At 34.3% G+C, this 19,744-nt stretch overlaps 1 protein-coding gene across 2 annotated transcripts in view; it reads right to left on the minus strand.

The window, feature by feature from the left end:
- nsfb (N-ethylmaleimide-sensitive factor b) overlaps nt 1-17,321 on the minus strand; it is a 34,091-nt gene extending 16,770 nt beyond the window's left edge. For both annotated transcript variants that reach the window (XM_073828118.1, XM_073828117.1), the window contains exons 1-12: nt 17,233-17,321; nt 14,570-14,655; nt 14,372-14,471; nt 13,803-13,842; nt 11,982-12,148; nt 11,130-11,237; nt 10,962-11,037; nt 7,461-7,616; nt 2,946-3,145; nt 561-726; nt 371-445; nt 87-274 (exon numbers count right to left, since the gene is read on the minus strand). In XM_073828118.1, the coding sequence (XP_073684219.1) occupies nt 87-274; nt 371-445; nt 561-726; nt 2,946-3,145; nt 7,461-7,616; nt 10,962-11,037; nt 11,130-11,237; nt 11,982-12,148; nt 13,803-13,842; nt 14,372-14,471; nt 14,570-14,655; nt 17,233-17,244 (1,374 nt within the window). In that variant the 5' untranslated portion in view covers nt 17,245-17,321. The remainder of the gene's footprint in view (nt 1-86; nt 275-370; nt 446-560; nt 727-2,945; nt 3,146-7,460; nt 7,617-10,961; nt 11,038-11,129; nt 11,238-11,981; nt 12,149-13,802; nt 13,843-14,371; nt 14,472-14,569; nt 14,656-17,232) is intronic.
- Nucleotides 17,322-19,744: the final 2,423 nt, after the last annotated feature.

Consider the following 19,744-nt stretch of genomic DNA (forward strand, 5'->3'; position numbering starts at 1 on the left):
CAGAGTTCAGAACTGATTTTGTTTAAATCAACCATAATTAGTTATGATTGTGGTGGTGCATTGCGGATGACAAGATGAGATCAGACCTTGATGTGACGGTTCATGGCAGTCGACTGTGCAGCCCGAACAAGCCCTTCCAGCTCTGCTCCACTAAAGTTCTTGGTATCAACAGCCAGCTCCTTTATGTCAACGTCTTTGGCCAGCATGTTTGACTGCTTCATTTTTGCCGTGTGGATATTCAGGATCTGAACACGGCCTGTCTCGTCGGGCAAGCCTGGGGAAAGATGATTAGACATCTAGTTTAGGCTACCTATTTAGGAATATGCCTTAACCTATTGAAAAGGGCCATGATGGCTACTGTAGTTCTCACCAATCTCCATTTTGACCTCCAGTCTACCCGGTCTCAAGAGGGCCTCATCGATCAGGTCAGGCCTGTTGGTCATTCCTTAAATAAAGTGGGATTTAATAATGAAACCAAAGTCAAATCAATGAATAAAAGATGTAACAAAAGCTAACGCATGGTCAATTAAATGCTGACTGATCTCAGAAGACGTTCTCACCAATGACCAGGATGTTGTTGAGCTGCTCTACACCATCAATTTTAGACAGTAGCTGGTTGACTACAGTGTCATGGACCCCAGTGCTGCCCGCCATGCTGCCACGTTGTTTACAGATGGCATCAATTTCGTCAAATATGATGATGTGCAGTCCACTGTTGGCCCCCAACTTCAAAAGCCAAGAAAAGAGACACCGAAAATATTATAACAGATAGCGGTGGGCGATATATATATATACGATTAACCGGTAGAAATATGTTAACTGGTAAACATTTTGGACTATCGTTTCTATAGCGGTTACACAATCACTTGAAGTTTCTGTGCTATGTGGTTATGAAAACATATTGTTCTTTTGCCACTTTATAGGCTTTGAACGGTTAAATATATACACTTGTATGTGTCAATATGCCTGTCTTTGCAAGTATCTTCATAAACAGTAATTTAGATATTAAGCGAAAGCAAACCGCTGAGAAAGAAAACAGTAACAGTGAGTAACAGTACATTGGATCTGGGCAGCTCTTAAAGTGACAGCAGTCTAATATTCCTGCTGCCTATCGTTCATGTTCAACAAACAATGAAAGAGAGACTAAGAATGTGTTCACACTTGTCATGTTTGGTTCGCTTTTATTCGAACCCTGATGCACACCAAATAGATGGACTGAGACCGCTAAAACGATGGGTCTTGGTCTGCTTCCAAAAAAACTGCAGTTTGATTGAAATATGAACGTGACATGGACCAAATACTTCTAAACTAACCAAAAACAGGAAGTAATGACAAGATGCGACATGATTTCACGAAGGGAACAAGCAGTGTATCCACAACAAAATGAGCAAATCAGCGAATGGGTACTTTGATGCTTTAAGCCGAACGCACCTTTTCCTTTTGTTTGGAAATGTTCAGTGAGTTTCACCATGGAATATACGTCATTTAGCCCGACCAATCATGTTGTGAACATATCACTATGCCTTTAGGTTCAGTATTTTTAGGTTAGCTGTCAAAAATGCCAGTGTGAATGCTAAGCGAAACAAAACAAAAAAACTGATTTTATAAAGACCTTACTTAAAGCAAAAATAACTATTTTGTTATATACTGTTACCGTGAAATAAAATATTCCCTACCCCTAAGTAAAAGGTGATCCGTAATTTCAAAAGTGTCATATAAAAGGTTAACTTAATATTAATATATAATGATATTAACTGTTTCTGTGACTTTAAAATGACAAATAACCAATACTTTACACCTGTAATTGTTTTAGTCAGACCTTGTGAACATTTCTACATTTTATTTTTATGTAAGTGTTAAGTTGTTCATCAAATATTTAATTTAATTCCAGCTTTATTTAAATGAACGAAAACAAGTTTTAATAGTTTTAGTTTGTTTTAGGCAACAGTAAAAACACAGAATAATAATAATAATAATAATAATAATAATAATATAATAATAATATGTAATATAATATGTGACCCTGGACAACAAAACCAGTACATTGACCCATACCATGTATTTTTGGCTATTGCTACAAATATACCCATCCTACTTAAGACTGGTTTTGTGGTCCAGGGTCACATAATATAATATTAGCCCATTTGGTAGCAAACTAAATGCCAGGTAGATGTCAAGCCTGAAAACTTTTTAAATTTTGTTTTAATGTGGTCTTAAAAACTGCGTATAGTTCTCTTGAGCTCCCTGCTTAAATGCCAGGTTGGTGAATAGACTGTGACTGTATAAACTCTGTGACAATGGTCCACAATTACGAGTTATCTTCTTCATCTCAGAGGCTGTCAGAGGCTAGCCCGTAACATTTAGCACAGATGAGAGGCCAGTATGAGTGTGCGTGGCCTCCCGTGAGTGAGGGTGAGGGGTTAGAGATAGCCGAACACTCTCATTAAGAGGTGACGAGTGAGCTCTTCAATGTCATGTAGTCACACAGTCTACCAACACAACATCACACTTAAGCACGGCCAGAACCAGCAGTTCACTGCCAACACTTCAACACACACCACCCTTGGAAAAAAAAAAAACTACGATAATGTTTCTAAGCAAACACTAGGCCATTTACAGTAATTCAGTAAGTATATTTCAGCAATTTGGAGTTATTTGTAGAGCTGCTGGAGGGCCCAAAACTGGGAACATCATCCTTCGCGCAAACCTAAGTTTGCTTGCCATGATTTTTTTTTTCGACTGTTGACAGAACAACCTTTCTTTAAAGTGTCAAATATCGGCGGGTTCCGTCACAGAGCCAGATGAATGTAACATTGTACAAAATGTCCGTATGGCCTTTCTAAGATAACAGTGATTTGTAATGCACAGGAAAGAATGGAGTTGTTTCCTAAGTGTGTAATGTTTAATAATCTGCATGAAATGTCTTTTTTCCCCTGGTTTCTTACCCTCTTCTGTTCTTCCTCCGCATCAGCAAACAGCTTTCTGATGTTGGCCTCAGACTCGCCCACGTATTTGTTCAGAATCTCTGGCCCGTTGACCACCTTCGGCTCTCTGGCATTGAGCATCTTACCAATCTGACGTGCCATCAGGGTTTTACCACAGCCGGGCGGCCCAAACAACAAAATCCCCTTCACGTGTTTGCAGCCTGTGGAAAGAGAGAGGAATTGTGGGGTGTAAAGTCAAAACCAGAGGGTATGAAACATAAGACATTACAAAATGGTATAAGCATCAATGACAAATTGTATTAATAAATAAAATGGAAAATCTAGCTTAGCATGGCAACCTCTTTGAAATACACGTATACTACTTTTAACAAAAGTTTCAATTGAATGAAAAATGTCATGTGGTATAACCAAGTAAAAAGTCAACACATTTAATCATAATTTTTCAAAAAAGTTTTGTAAAATATATACAATTCCTGTGGGTAAGTCAAATCCGCATTTACTTGATCAAAAATATAGGAAAAACAGTAATATTGTAAAATAGTATTACAATTCAATTTTAATTTTAATTTATTGTAAAAGCTGAATTTTCAGCATTACTCCAGTCTTCAGTGTCACATGATCCTTTAGAATTTATTCTAATAAGCTGATTTGGTGCTCAAGAAACAATTGTTTTTATTATCAGTGCTGACAGTACGATTAATATTTTTGTGGAAAACATTTTTCCAGAATTCTTTGACGTATATCAAGCTTAAAAGAACAGCGTTTATTTGAAATATAAATCTTTCATAACATTTAGAATGTATTTACTGTCACTTTTTATCACTTTATTACATCCCTGAAATACTTCCCATACACACAGAGCACACACAAAAAGTATGGCCAAGTGTCAAATACAACTGTTTTCAGAGTAACACAGGGCTCTTTTTGATGAGCAATGGCATTTCTCAGACAAGAGCGCTGTTTTTGGTTAACAACATCTGCTGGCTGCCATTTGGAGCGAGCGGGAAGGCTGGAGATAACCAGCAGGCCTGAGATGAGAATCAGCGTGGCCATTTACACCTGATGACAGACTCAGGTTGAGGGAGGGCAGGCGTCCAGACTTTTCACGGAGGCAAAGAACAAGGCCGTAGCTAGGAAAACTGAAATGACCTTTAGCTGGTGGGAGTTTTGGGAGAAACTGGGTGCATTGGTGTAAACTCCCACCCAAGTGCTGTCAGACAATAACATACTCAGACACACACCCGCACCTTCCTTCAGCACCTGCGCTCCAAAACCAACCCCAATTAGGTGCTCACCTTTGCGCTATCAAGACCCGCCATCTCATTAAAGCAGCCAGCTGCCCGAGCCAGAGGCCGACTCCTGCAGCCATCACACCACAAAGGTCATCTCTCGCTCTTTCTAGCACTCATACTGCATTCTGATCACTGCAAGTCATCAGGCAGCTTACAGGGATACAACTGAAGTCAAAAGTTTACATACACCTTGCAGAATGTGCAAAATGTTAATTATTTTTCCAAAATAAGAGGGATCTTAGAAAACGCATGTTATTTTTCACATAAAAGATGTTTACATGTAGTTCACAAAAGAAAATAATAGCTGAATTTATAAAAAATTACTCAGTTTAAAAAGTTTATATACACCTGATTCTTAATACCTGTTACCTGAATAATCCACAGCTGTTTTTTTTTGTTTGTTTTGTTTAGTGATAGTTATTCATGAGTCCCTTGTTTGTCCTGAACAGTTGAACTGCTTCAATGTTCTTTAGAAAAATCCTGTAGGTCCCGCAAATTCTTTGGATTTTCAGCATTTTGGTGTACACGAACCCTTTCCAACAATGACTGTATGAATTTGAGATCCATCTTTTCACACTGAGGACAACTGAGAGGCTCATATGCAACCATTACAGAAGGTTCAAACGCTCGCTGATGCTTGAGAAGGAAAAATGATGCATTAAGAGCCGGGGGTGAAAACTTTTGAACAGAATGAAGATTTTTCTTACTTTGCCGAAATATATATTTTTTTTATTAGTACTGCCCTTCAGAAGCTACAGAAGATACTTACAGGTTTCCCAGAAGACAAAATAAGTGAAATTTACCCTGATCTCAAATTCAAAAAGTTTTCACCCAGTTGTCCTCAGTGTGAAAAAATGGATCTTATAATCATACAGATATTGTTGGAAAGGGTTCAAATACATAAAAATGCTGAAAAATCAAAGAATTTGTGGGACCTGAAGGGTTTTTCTGAAGAACAGCAGGAACAACAAACCAGGGACTCATGAACAACTGTAAATAAACAAAAAAAAAAACAGCTGTGGATCATTTAGGTAACAAAACAGTATTAAGAATCAAGCGTATGTAAACTTTTGAACAGGATCATTTTTATAAATTCAACTATTATTTTCTCTTTTGGTCTTTTATGTGAAATATCTTATTCAGGTCAGTACTAAATAAAAAATAACTTGCATTTTGTATGATCCCCTCTTATTTTGGTAAAATAATTAACATTTTGCAGATTCTGCAAGGTGTATGTAAACTTTTGACTTCAACTGTATGCCCTTCATAAGTTAATTTGCAGTGTAAAACAGCTAAGTTCACAGTTTAGATGAACACTGTAGAGGACAATGCTTTACAATGTAGTTGTAAATAGCTCACACAAAAATGAAAATTCTCTCATTTGCTCCCCACAAGACCTTCGTTCACCTTCAGAGTGGTTCAACCTTAATTTTATGAAGCTACGATAATACTTTTTGTCTGCAAAGAAAGAAAAAATATCAACTTTATTCAACAATTTCTTCTCTTCTGTGTCAGTCTTCAACGCACGTTCATGAGAGTGCCACGTTGCTGTCTATGCAGGGTCAGAAAGCTCTCGTGTTTCATCAAAAACATCTTAATTTGTGTTCCAAAGACGAACAAAGGTCTTATGGGTTTTTGAGTAATTAATGACAGAATTTTCATTTTTGGGTGAACTATCACTCTAATAATGAGCAAAAGTAATAGTGATGGTCTGACTTAGCACCATTAAAAACATTTTTGTGCACAGTTTGGCAAATGCAGAATAGCATGAAATGATAATTAAACCACAAACTAAGTGTTAACAGTTATGGATAAACCAACTGAAACCACATGTACGCAGAAACCACAGACTCCTGGTGGCCTTGGAAAAAGATGGATTGCGTTAAGCTGACATATTTAGTTAAATATTATTAGAACTTAAAGTCTTTTCTATTTCGGAGTAACAAAAAGTTACAGTGCAACAGTAAGCACTGCTGTTTTATGAGAGGTCCAAAACACAATCAAATGTACTATGGGGCAAACAAAGGTTACATTGTGCATTAAGTCCTTATTATGTGAGCCTGGACCACAAAACTAGTCATAAAGGTTAGTTTTTTGAAATTGAGATTTATGCATCATCTGAATAAATAAGCTTTGATTTAAAAATCTGGAATCAGAAGGTGCAACAAAACTAAATATTGAGAAAATCACCTTTAAAGATGTCCAAATGAAGTTCTTAGTAATGCATATTACTATTCAAAAAGTAAGTTTTTATATATTTACAGTAGGAAATTTACATAATATCTTCATGGAACATGATCTTTACTTAATAAAAGAAAGATTGATTGATAATTGATAATTCTGACCCCTATACACTGTATTTTTGGCTATTGCTACAAATATACCCATGCTACTTAAAACTAGTTTTGTGGTTCAGGGTCACATATAAAGATGGTTTGGCCATATATTATGCTAAGTTTTAACCGTGGACATGCACTTTCTCATTCAGGATTCATTAACATGAGCACCTGTTGAGAATCTGTATAAAATTCTGTGTGAGAACTTTTTTTTTTTTTTTTTACACACAAGTAAGTAATAACACTTGTTCACAATTATTGTCAGATGACATCCAGTGTCTAAAAGCTGAGAACGGAACGTAGACAGTGGATTCAACTGCAAATGATTAGAATACTTTCGCTGCAGGAGTCAATCTGATGGGAATTTGTCTGCTGGATAGCATCTTTAACAATTGTTTATCTGTTTAAAGGGTGAATATAAATCAGAAACAAATCAGACTGCAGTCTGATGATATAATTCAAACTAGGCTTTTGACTGTAAGCCAACAGCAAAAGAGAAGACAACATAAGGATGTTTCTTCTACCCGAGCAATTCTCTCATTTATGGTTAGGATGAGGTGCTGGGAGGGTCTGAAAACTGTCTGTCCAATCTCTTTATATATTTTGGCTTTGTCCTCTGTCTCTTAAACTGCGTGTTTCATGTCGCCCACAACATGCTGTGCCTCTGCCTCACTGGCCACTTAAATTCAGAGGGATGTGGTTGGAGAAGAAAAAAAATAAAAAGAGTTATATGTCTTTCCAAGAGAGAAACAAGGACGTCATGCACTTTTTTTGAAGGAGTTCTAGTGGCGGTCCTGCACCACTTGGTACCTAAAACTAATTACTTGTAAAGTAAATAGCTGTACAGTTTTTACTTGAAACTGCCAGAGGATAAAGAAAAGACTCACCCATCTGCTCCACTATGTCTGGAGGAAAGACTCGTGAGGCAAAAGCCCGGCGGAAGATGTCTGAGAACTCCTTGTCCAGGCCTCCGATGCCCATGCGCTCAAAGTTCCAGTCTGGGTTGATGATGGACTGCCGAGAACCTCTGGTCTTTGCCTTTCCTGGGAAGATTTAGCAAAAACAAGACTGCTGAGAAACACTAAAAATTACATGTGTATATTTAATTTCCCAAGGATATACCCCATGTCAAATATTAAGCGATTTATAAAACAATTTAGTAGATAACAATTAAGTGAGGTAGCTGAGGTAAAACCACATGTGTTCTGACTGCCACCTAGTGGTGTAGTTTGGGTGTTACACAGTTTCAGGCCTGTAAACATTTCACTGAGTCATTGGACAACACAGAGATAAGGAATTACACACAGGGGCACCGCTAAGGGGGGGGAAGTTAGGACAATTCTAAGGGCCCACGCCCTTTAGGGGCCCCTAGAGATCTGCTTTGGAGTGGTAGGGGGGGCCCAACCTCATATTTTGTCATAGGGCCCAAAATTGCGAGCGGCGCCCCTGATTACACACGTTCTGCTTTAAGTTTTTCGCAAAATGTGTTTGTCATTTCTTATCGTTTTAGCATCACACAATCTAGTACAACACTGTCCCCCGGTTTCACGAACAAGGCTTAAGCCTACTTCTGGACTAAAATGTAAGTCTGAGCTGTTTCAACTGAAAGAAACTTGCACTGACTGATCTTAAAATGTATCAGTGCCTTTGTTTTGTCTTAAGATCACATCAGTAATGTTTTTTTTTTTCCAGGCATGTTTTTAAAAATGATTTAAATGTCCTAATTGAACTATGGTCTAAGCCTGGCCTAGTCTAAGTCCTGTCTGTGAAACCAGGCCTACATCTTTTGTCAATATGGCGTTACATTTTAAAGTTCAGTCATTTTAGTTCGGCCATTGACTAACTTTTTTTTTCCATATTACTACAGAAGTCATGGCTACTATCAACTGTTTGGTAAATATGTTTTTTGTGCTCAACAGAAGAAAAAAAACAAATACAGGTTTGAAATGACAGAATGTTCATTGTTTTTTAAAGTAATTTATTACATTAAATAATTTAATTATCTTTTTAAAAAAAACTCTAAAACTACATTAGAATTATGTGTATCCTGTGCTCAAAACAACTACATTTTTTTAATTGGAAAAGCATTTGTGCACCAAATATAGGACAAGGGCTGAAAATCTGACTTCAGATGTCACAATTCTGACTTTTTTCTTAGAATTGCAAGGGAAAAACTCGCTTTCTGACTTTTTTCTCAGAATTGTTAGACATAAACTTACAATAGCGAGTTATAAAGTTAGAACTGCAAGATAAAATATTAGAAGTCACAATTCTGAGAAAAAAGCAAGAATTGCCAGTTTATATCTTGCAATTCTGACTTATTTTTCGCAATTGTGAGTTCAGATTACACAATTCTGACTTTTTTTCTTAGGACTGCAAGGGATAAACTCGCTACTCTGACTTTTTTCTCAGAATTGTGAGATATAAACTCACAACTGCAAGTTCTCGGCCTGTTTTCACAGACATGGCTTAAACTAAACCAGGATTAAGCCATAGGTCAATTATATGCCTTATAAAAAAATAAAAAATAAACATTACTGGTATGCATCTTTAGACAAAACAAAGCCACTGATATAATTTAAGATCAGTCCACGCAAGTTTCTTTCAGCTCAGACTTACATTTTAGTCTGGGACTAGGCTTAAGCCTGATCTGTGAAACCGGGGGCTAAAGTCATAATTTTGAGATATTAAGTCAGAAGTCACAATTCTGAGAAAAAAGTAAGAATCGCCAGTTTATATCTTGCAATTCTGACTTATTTTTCGCAATTGCGAGTTCAGATCACACAACTCTGACTTTTTTTTATTTCTTAGAACTGCGAGGGATAAACTCGCTCCTCTGACTTTTTTCCTCAGAACTGTGCGATATAAATTCACAATTGCGAGTTATAAAGTCAGGATGGTGAGTTATAAAGTCAGAAGTCACAATTCTGAGAGAAAAGTAAGAATCTTCAGTTTATATCTTGCAATTCTGACATATTTCTCGCAATTGCGATTTCAGATCTTACAATTCTGACTTTTCTCAGAATTGCTAAGCATAAACTCGCCACTCTGACTTTTTTCTCTGAATTGTGAGATATAAACTCACAATTGCTATAAAGTTATAAAGTCAAAATTGCATAGATATAAAGTCAGAGGTCGTAATTCTGCGAAAAAAAGGAAGAATTGCCAGTTCATATCTTGCAATTCTGACTTCATTTCTCAGAATTGTGAGTTTATATCTTAAACTTCGGACTATTACTCACAATTGCAAGTTTATATTTCACAATTCTGACTTTTTTCTCAAAATTGTGAGGGATAAACTTGCTACTCTGACTTTTTTCCTCAGAATTGTGCGATATAAACTGACAATTGTGAGTTATAAAGTCAGAATTGCAAGATATCAGAAGTCGCAATTCTGAGAAAAAAGTAAGAATTTCCAGTTTATATCTTGCAATTCTGACATAATTTCTCAGAATTGATAGTTGATAACTTACAATTCTGACTTTTTTCTCAGAATTGCGAGGGATAAACTCACTACTCAGACTCTTCTTCAGAATTGTGAAATATAAACTAAAACTGCGAGTTATAAAATCAGAATTGTGAGATATAAAGTCAGACGATTTCTGAGAAAATAAGTATGAGTTTCCAGTTTATATCTTGCAATTCTGATTTAATTTATAAACATAAACTCACAATTCTGAGAAAAAAGTCAGAATTGTGAAAAGTAAACTCACAATTGCGAGAAACATAGTCATAATTGTAGGATAAAAAGTCGCAATAACCTATTTTATTTTTTATTCAGTGGTGGAAACGGGTTTCAATGGAAAACTTATGTTTTAAGGGATAATTTTAAGATTTGTGCCAGAGTTGGGGGACTTTTAAACTGTTCTTAAAACATTGTGGAGTTGATGAGGAGTGAAGACTAAAAATAGAGATGGTAGTGTTACACAAGTAGGCACTGATTTTTTTTCCTGTTATATGGAAAAGAATGTGTGTGCAGTTCAAATGCAGACTGACTAAACTATTTTTTGTCATTCTGATCATTCTAAACTAAATGGTATATTTGTATAAAATGACATTCCAGTGATTTATGATTTCATAAAGTGCTAACATTGCCAAAACTAACTGTAAGTAAAAGCATGTGACATGTTTAATCCCAACTTAAGAATTAGTGACCTATCTATTATTAAGTTAGCATGACTAGTTCAATAAAGCTAAGAAAGACTAACACTATTTGTAGCAACATTGTCGTTGGATTAACCATGACAGGTCCTTAGGTTAATAAGTCTTGACTAAACACTGAACTAAATACTGTAAGTATTGTAAAGTGTTGTGAAATCTCAGAAGATACACATATTGTGTATGTCAGAGCCACAATGGTGGTGTGTATTTGCAAGGTAAACACTAACCGACCAAATTGAGAGACGAGTTCTCAGCTTTCTCAAAAATCACCTGACTGTTGCCGTGCAACAGACCAATCTCAATCTGAAAAAGAAAAACAGAATCAAAACATTTTAGATGCATATTTCCTTTACCACATGAATCATATGATTTGAGTGCAAGCAATAAAAAGCTACCTTCTGTTTTTTGCTAGAGTTTTGCTCCCCTCTAAGGATGCTGGGATCCATGGCCTCGATATCTTTTATGACCAGTCCAAAAAGCTTGTCACAGCAGCTGAAGGCAAACTGTCAGGAGGAAAACACAAGCTTAAAGGAGTAGTTCACTTTCAGAACAAAAATTTACAGATAATGTACTTACCCCCCTTGTCATCCAAGATGTTCATGTCTTTCTTTCTTCAGTCGTAAAGAAATTATGTTTTTTGAGTAAAACATTCCAGGATTTCTCTCCATGTAATGGACTTCTATGGTGCCCCTGAGTTTGAACTTCCAAAATGCAGCTTCAAATGGCTCTAAACCATCCCAGCTGGAGAAAGAAGGGTCTTATCTAGCAAAATGATGGGTTATTTTAAAAAAAAAAAATTTTAAATTATACTTTTTAACCTCAAATGTCTAGCTCGGCAAGATGAGTGTTTGAGATTAAAAAGTATATAAGTTGTAAACGTTTTAGAAAATAACTGATCGTTTCGCTAGATAAGACCCTTCTTCCGATGCTGGGATCATTTAGAGCCGTTTGAAGCTGCATTTAAACTGCATTTTGGAAGTTCACACTCGGGGGCACCATAGAAGTCCATTATATGGAGAGAAATCCAGAAATGTTTTCCTCAAAAAACACCATTTTATGTCTGAAGAAAGAAAGACATGAACATCTTGGATGACAAGGGGGCGAGTACATTATCTGTAAATTTTTGTTCTAAAAGTGAACTACTCCTTTAATGTGTAACTATGCCCAAACTATATAAACATTCTCAGACCTCATTAAGTGTGAGTATGATGTGTGATATTCATTTTGTTAGCTTTTTGATTGCTCACCTGCTGGCCCTTGCTAAAGGCCTGTGCAGTAAAAAACTGAATAAACTCAATGGCCATTTTATCAGAGTCGTAAGGGCTGCTGTCAACATTCTTCTTCTGGAGGAAGTCAATCTCTAGCGTCATGGTTCCCACATACTGTCTCGATGGGTCAAAGTTGTAGACACTCACTGCAAACAAGACAACAGACACAAGTGGAGAGTAAGACAACAGTCACTGTTGAAATATACTATAGATGTTAGTCAGGGTAGATGACATTTAATATGACATTGACTTTGTGTGAAATATGTGTTTTCAAACTATTTAATATGACAAAATTCGCACTAAGAACTTAAGAACAATACTATTCCCAAGAAAAAAAAATATTTACTAAAAACAATCCAATGCAAATACACTTTTGAATGTTCTATTTACAAAGAATCTTGAAATATCCCAAGGTTTCCACAAAAATATTAATCAGTGCAACTGTTTATGATATTAATAAAAAGAAAGAATGCTTCTTAAAAACAAAACTGGAATGTCAAAATGATTTCTGAGGAATCATGTGAGTAATGGCTGCTGAACATTATGTTTTTCAGTCAGAAATAATTTACATTTTAATATACAAGTTTAGGATCAGTAAGATATTTAATATTTTTAAAGATGTTTCTTATGCTCATCAAGGCTGCATTTATTTGATCAAAAATACAGAAAGAAACTGTAATACTGGGAAATATTATTTCAATTTAAAATAAATGTTTACAGTTTTACTGTGATACAAAACTACATTTTCAGCATCATTACTCCAGTCTTCAGTGTCACATGATCCTTCAGAAATCATTCTAATACGCTGATTTATTATCAATGTTAAAAACGTTTGTGTTGCTTAATATATTTTGAAACCTGTGATACTTTTTTCAGGGATTCCTTGATCAATAAAAGGTTCAAAAGAACAGCATTTATTTACAATAGAAAGGTTTTTTAAAAATATACTCTACTGTTTAAAAGTTTAGGGTCAGTACAATTTTATTCTTTCTTTTTTGAAAGAAATTAATACTTTTATTCATCAAGGATGTGTTAAATTAATAAAAAAAAAAGTGACCGCATAGATTTACATTGTTAAAAAATACTTATATTTTGAATAAATGCTGTTCTTTTACTTGTTGTTCATCAAAAAATCCAGAAAAAAAGAATCACAAGTTAAAAAACCAAATTGGCAGCACAACTGTTTCCAACATTGATAATTCTAATAATAAATCAGCAAATCAGAAAATTTAGCTTTGCATCACAGGAATAAATTATATTTTAAAGTATATTAAAATAAAAACCATTACTTTATATTGTAATAACATTTTGCAATTTTACTGTTTTTTTTTTTTTGTTTTTTTAATAAATGCAGCCTTGATGAGAATAAGAGACTTTTTAAAAAAAAAAAACATTATTGTAACATGACAGTCTTTTTGATCCCAAACTTTTGAGCGGCAGTGTATATTAAATTAGTAAACATTAAATACATTTTTTTTTTTTTTTTTACTTTTAAAACATATTTTTGACAAATGCAGAAGAGACTTCTTTTAAAAACATAAAAAAACAATAAGGTACATGGATATTTTTGAGAACTTATATACATTTGCATATTTCTTGGGGTGATTTACATATAAATTAAAGTCTCCAAATTTTTAAGCAAAATTAATAGACAATAGTTTCAAATTAAAACAGATTTTTCAGAAAGATAAATACTTTACTAACTGGCTAAACAAATCTCCAAAAACTACATATATATTTTTTTTTGTTGTTGTTGTTGTTGTTGGTTGGAAGGTTAGTAATATAAAACAGTACACATACCTTCCACATCCTGGTTCAGAGAGAGTCCAGCCCATTTCCTCTAAGACAGAGAACATATCAATGAGATTCTATTATCTATTATATATTTAGTCTACATGTGTTTTGACATATTACAGGCCATGAAATTACTATACAGTTATTATTTGGAAAATCCTACTACTAAAAACAACACAATATATTTGTACAACTTTCTCATGATAAATGGTCTTACTGTAGAGCACATTAATAATGAAACATGTACTTTGAATCGATAATAGTCTCTAGTTGTGTTTCATTTCTTGGTCTCTCTTGATAAAATATCTCATCATGCAATAAAATAAGACCACTGTGAGAAAGTTACAGTAGTACCTGAGAAGTCTTGCTGCTGTCATGTTAACAGATGAAAGAGAAGCAGGCAAAGACAATGCAAGACGTTAAGAAATAAGCATGCTGGCAACAACAGTACTATACTATACTATAGCAGATCACAAGGCACACAGTATAAAAGTTACATATAGACATATGCAGATTATACTGTCTGTCATGAGACATTAGAACAGCCTTTGTTTAATGATGACACAGAAGTGTACCTGAGGTAGACTGAAGGCAATGGTTCCCGGCACCACGCTTGGATGGGTTTTCACCGTGAACACAAACTTCTGTGTGGGTGTAGTTTTAATAATCAAATGTCTAGAAAGAAACAAAACAAAGTAAAAAATGGTTGACAGTATGCGTTTAAATACATCTCATCTCTCGTTTTGGATTCATTAGACATCAAAAATACTCACTGTCCAGATTTGAAGTCTTTCTCACTTGCAACCACACAGTTTGTAAGAGACAGTTCGTCTGTTGGGCATCTCGCTGCTTGCATTAGCTGTACAGGAAAGAAGAAGCAAAAAAAGCACAGAAGTGATGAAGTGATAATTTGATGATAACTAACTGATAAGCAAACATTACTGTTTTGTAAACTGTTACAAAAAATTAGATTAGTCAAACAAAAAAGTGTCTATTATCCTTTCCATTTTCATCATGGCAAACACTCTCTGAATATGTAGTCACTCCCCCATTACCTTTTCTGTAACCTGATATTCACTTATTCAAACCCTTTACACATTTTCATGTTTAACCAGCTGAAGCTCGCTCTGAAAAAAATCCTGAGAACATACAATAAGACTGTGTAATCGTATAGGATTACTGAAGGGCTTTATTAAACCCTAGTGTGGTATTACTGATAGCATGAGATGAATTCCAGACCTTCTGAATCTCATGTAATCTTTTAAAAAAATACAGCTAGGAATCCTAATGCTGGTGAATGCATATTGCACTGTGACAGTTTGGACCCACTTATGCTATTTCTGCTTTTATTATTTATTCTGTTTCTTAATTATTATTGTTATTATTTAAACCAGTGCATTTTGTGGAAGTCAAATTTAGATTTGAGAACATTCTAATTTGTACACTTGTTCCAATTTTTCCATTTAATAAATGTTTCCCACTATAGTGAAGATTTTTGAAAAATAAAAACAAAACACTAATGTTATATTCAAATTTATATTAATATGAATACGTATACACTGTCGTTTCCAGCCAAAATATCTAAAAATTATTGAAGCTAAATAATCTGCCAATGAGGTAAGAAAAATAATCTAGTTGTCTGCTTGAAATAAGATTTTTTTCTTACCCCATTGGCAGATTATTTTGCTTGTTTTAAGCACAAACTCACATAATTTTGACTTGTTTTTACAAAAAAACAAGACCATAATTTTTACTTGTCTAGAAAATCCTTCCCGATTCAAGAATGTTTAGATATTTTGGCTGGAAACAAGACAAAACATCTAAGCAAGAAAAGCATTTTTGCAGTGTAGCAAATACTGTTACATATAACAAACAGTAAGAAACGTATCTAATTGTTTTTACATTTATCATTTTTTTACATAAATGAAAATATTTCATTTTCAGATGGTCTCAGAAGTAGTTTTATTTTAGTATTATTTATATAATTTTAAAATATTTATTAATATTTAGAAGTCTCTTCTGCATCAAGCCTGCATTTATTTGATCTGAAGTACAGCAAAAACAGTCATTTTTTTTAAATATTTGTACTATTTAAAATAACTGTTTCCTATTTGAATATCATCATATATTCCTGTTTTCAAAGCTGAATTTTTACTATGATTATTTCAGTCACATGGTCCCTCAGAAATCATTCTAATATTCTGATTTGTTGCTCAATGACATTTATTATTATTATGATGTTGAAAATAGCCGAGTAGGTTTTTTTGCAGGTTTCTTTGATAAATAGAAAGTTGAGAGGAACTGCATTTATCTGAAATAGAAATCATCAAAGAATCCTGAAAAAAAAGTACTCAACTTTTTTTATATACTTATGATAATATTAATAAAAAATATTAGAATGATTTCTCTAAAGGATCATGTGACACTGAAGACTGGTGTAAATGCTGAAAATTTAGCTTTAATCACATAAATGTCATTTTTATATATATTCAAATAGAAAGCAGCTATTTTAAATAACTATGTTACTATACTACTGATTTTGTTGTAATTCGGATCAGATAAATGCAGGCTTGGTGAGAAGAAGAGAATTCTTTAAAAAAACATTTAAAACAGTTTTTGATCTTACTGTTCAAAAACTTTTGACTGGTAGTGTATATTATTTTTCATAGTTTTCATTTTAATCTGTTAAACTTTTAGCCATTTGGTTATGTGCTTTTGTATTTTTAGCAGTTTTGTTATTTTTAAATATTTCTATTTAGCTTTAATTTATTTTTTTAATTTCATTTTCTGTTTTAGTCATTTTAGTATTTAAAATAATTCTATTTCACTTAGTTGTGAAACCAACATTTCCATTTTTAGTTTAGGTTTTATAAGTTCAAGTTTTTCCATCTTGATTTCAATGAACAAAAACGATTTATAATAGTTGTTTGCATTAAAAACACTGACATTTTTAATAGTATTTCCCATCTTTACACATACAGAAAAATAAACTTAAAAGCCTTATACTGTATTTTATTTCCATTAGTTTATAAATCAATAACCTCGCTGGCAGTCAAAAACAGCACTTGTCAATTCTCATTCACTCTTGACTTAATCATCTGTGATGACAGCAGCTAAAGTTACATTAACATTAATTTGCCACAGTCACTCTTCAAAACAAAAGAGAAAATACAGTGGTCGCTGCCACATAAAAAAAATTGTAAATGTCCTAATGACTTTAATATTCGCAACATTGCAAAAGTAGCCTAATGTTTTCCTGAAAAGTCATGAGATGTGATGTGGAACTTGTCTTCCGGTACTGCGTGAGTGTGAATGACGTGTGCAAACACAGCATGTATGAATGGAGCTGAGCTCTGTAAGTGCTGAGTAGACCGTCGAAATTATGAATTATTTCTGTGCGACATCAAAACAACTTTTATCACAAATATATACTCACCCGGCCAGCCATTTTTGCGCTTATCAGGTGATCAAAATGAATTCCGCAAAAACGACACGACTAGACGCTGCCCCTAGCGACTGCTCTCCTGCTATGACACGAACATCAAACCGGAAGCGAAAGCCCACCAAAATAAAAGCACGAACTTTTTGTTAAAACACATTGTAATTCTAAAAACTTATTTTAAAATGACTTTAAATTGTACATTAACACTTATAGAAAGTGTGCAGTTAATTTAAATATTATAATAACCACACTTTATTTATTATGTGTACAAATTAAATGTTTTACCTCATATGAATAAACTCCTGCCCTCTCGTGTTTTCTCTGTCATAGGTCTTAGTAAAGAAAGAATTGAGCATCTCATTAGGTTTATGTGAGACAGAAATAACTTTTTGCAGGTTGTCCATTAGATGGCGTCAGAGGCATATGGATCTTAACTATGAATTTCTAAGGCCTCTAAATTATCAACATGATCATGATTTTTCTTACGGAAAACCCTGTTGTACATAATGTTCTACATGCCTTCTGACTGATGGTTCATTGTTTTGGTAAGTAATAGGCCTTTTAGCAAGAACATTTTTTTATTTTTTACATTATTAGTAATATTTCAAGATGAACATAACCTAGATTGAAGGAAACTTTTTCATTAAAATATGTGATCCCGGACCACAAAACCAGTCGTATGTAGCACGGGTATATTTGTAGCAATAGCCCAAAATATATTGTATGGGTCAAATTTTTCTTTTATGCCAAAAATCATTAGGATATTAAGTAAAGATCATGTTCCATTAAGATCTTGTGTAATTTTCCTACTGTGAACATATGAAAACTTATTTTTTTATTAGTAATATCTAATATGCATTGATAAGAACTTCATTTGGACAACTTTAAAGGCAATTTTCTCAGTATTTTGATTTTTGCACCCCCAGATTCTAGATTTTAAATACCTGTATGTCAGCCAAATATTGTCCTATCCAAACATCCTAACTATCCATCAGTGGAAAGCTTATTTATTCAGCTTTCAGATGATAATTAAATCTCAATAAATAAAAAAAATGGACTATTATAGGTTTTGTGGTCCAGGGTCACATATAAGTAGGCTATCAAAAAAGATTTGATCCAAAAATTTCACATTTCATATCATCTTACTAAGACATATTAAGAGAAATATAGAGAACTGATATTTATATGCATTTCATGTAAGTAGGCCAGTCTGTTATAGGCTACTGTTATAAAATCACAAGATTACCGAATTTCATTTTACGTTTTGGCCATATAAATATCAGTACGTTGTTTTTTTTTTCCTTTTTGGATGTGAGCTTTATTTTCTTACTGTAATGCTGTAATAATGGTATTTCATCGCAGATTTGGCAAACTATCCAATGCGTTACGGTTTGCGCTGTGGAGTTGGGTTTCAAGTTCAACGTGTTTTTGCGGCGTTGAGCAATGTAGCCAATCACAGGCATATCTGCTGATTTCTCAAACGCAACAGCCAATCAGAGGCGTTTAAGATTGAGTGAGAATTCCCTCACCGCTCAAATCACCGGAGCGATGTAAATAAGAGATTCAATAAATGTACAGCGTAACTTAATCGATTATAACTAACTTTATGAGATGACTTTACTTTTAGCGCCATTGCAATGGACGGCACAAAAATGTTATATATATATATTAACTTTTATATATGGGCGTTTCTTCAACTAGGGGCTCTTGAAGAAAAAAATGTTCAAAAATCACATAACACAGTCTCATAAATTTAAATAATTTGTCTAGTTTTAAGGTCTGTAGGAGGACAAACTTAGATTACAAGAGAAATTGTTAATATTTTTCATTTGTTCCAACCTGCAATGAACAAATGTCATTTCCACCACATCACAATATACAGCTGTTGTTTAAAAATATAATAACTTATGCCAGTTATGCCAACTAATTACACAGTTGTCAGTGAGATAAATTAACTGCCCTAAGGTCCAATCATGAACTGGTGTAACGCCAGGCCAGCAGAGCCCTTACTCACTCTGACTGTTACTACTCCCTCTGCTTCCTTCTGTGGTAACTTCCTGTTTGTCAGCCATTTAAGGAGGGCCATGCCAAACAGGCCCTCGCGAAGTATTGTTTTGCTGTGCGGACTCTATTAAGCTTTAATTTTTCCATTGCCATTGCCTTGTTTTTGCCACGGTTTTGTTTCATTGTTTTTGTCATAGTTTTGCCTTTGTTTTGTTCTGTTTCCATTGCCATAGTTTTTCCTTGTTTCATTGTTTATTTGCTACTTTTGGACTGCCCTCTCTGGTTTTTGGACTCTGCCTGTTTTTGTGGATTACGCTCTTGTCTTGCCCTGGATGTTACTGTTTGCTGGTGTTTTGACCCTGCCTGTCTTGACTACGATCTGATAAATAAAGCTAGCGTTTGGATCTTCAACGCTTCCCTGAGTCCTGCGTCACAACTGGATTCTGGAGTCGGGCCGTTTACATGCTAAAATAAAAATAACTCTTGTTGTTTCCAAGAGAGT

Source organism: Garra rufa, chromosome 22 (genome assembly GCF_049309525.1).
Source record: "Garra rufa chromosome 22, GarRuf1.0, whole genome shotgun sequence".
In the NCBI taxonomy this organism is placed as follows: Eukaryota; Metazoa; Chordata; class Actinopteri; order Cypriniformes; family Cyprinidae; genus Garra; species Garra rufa.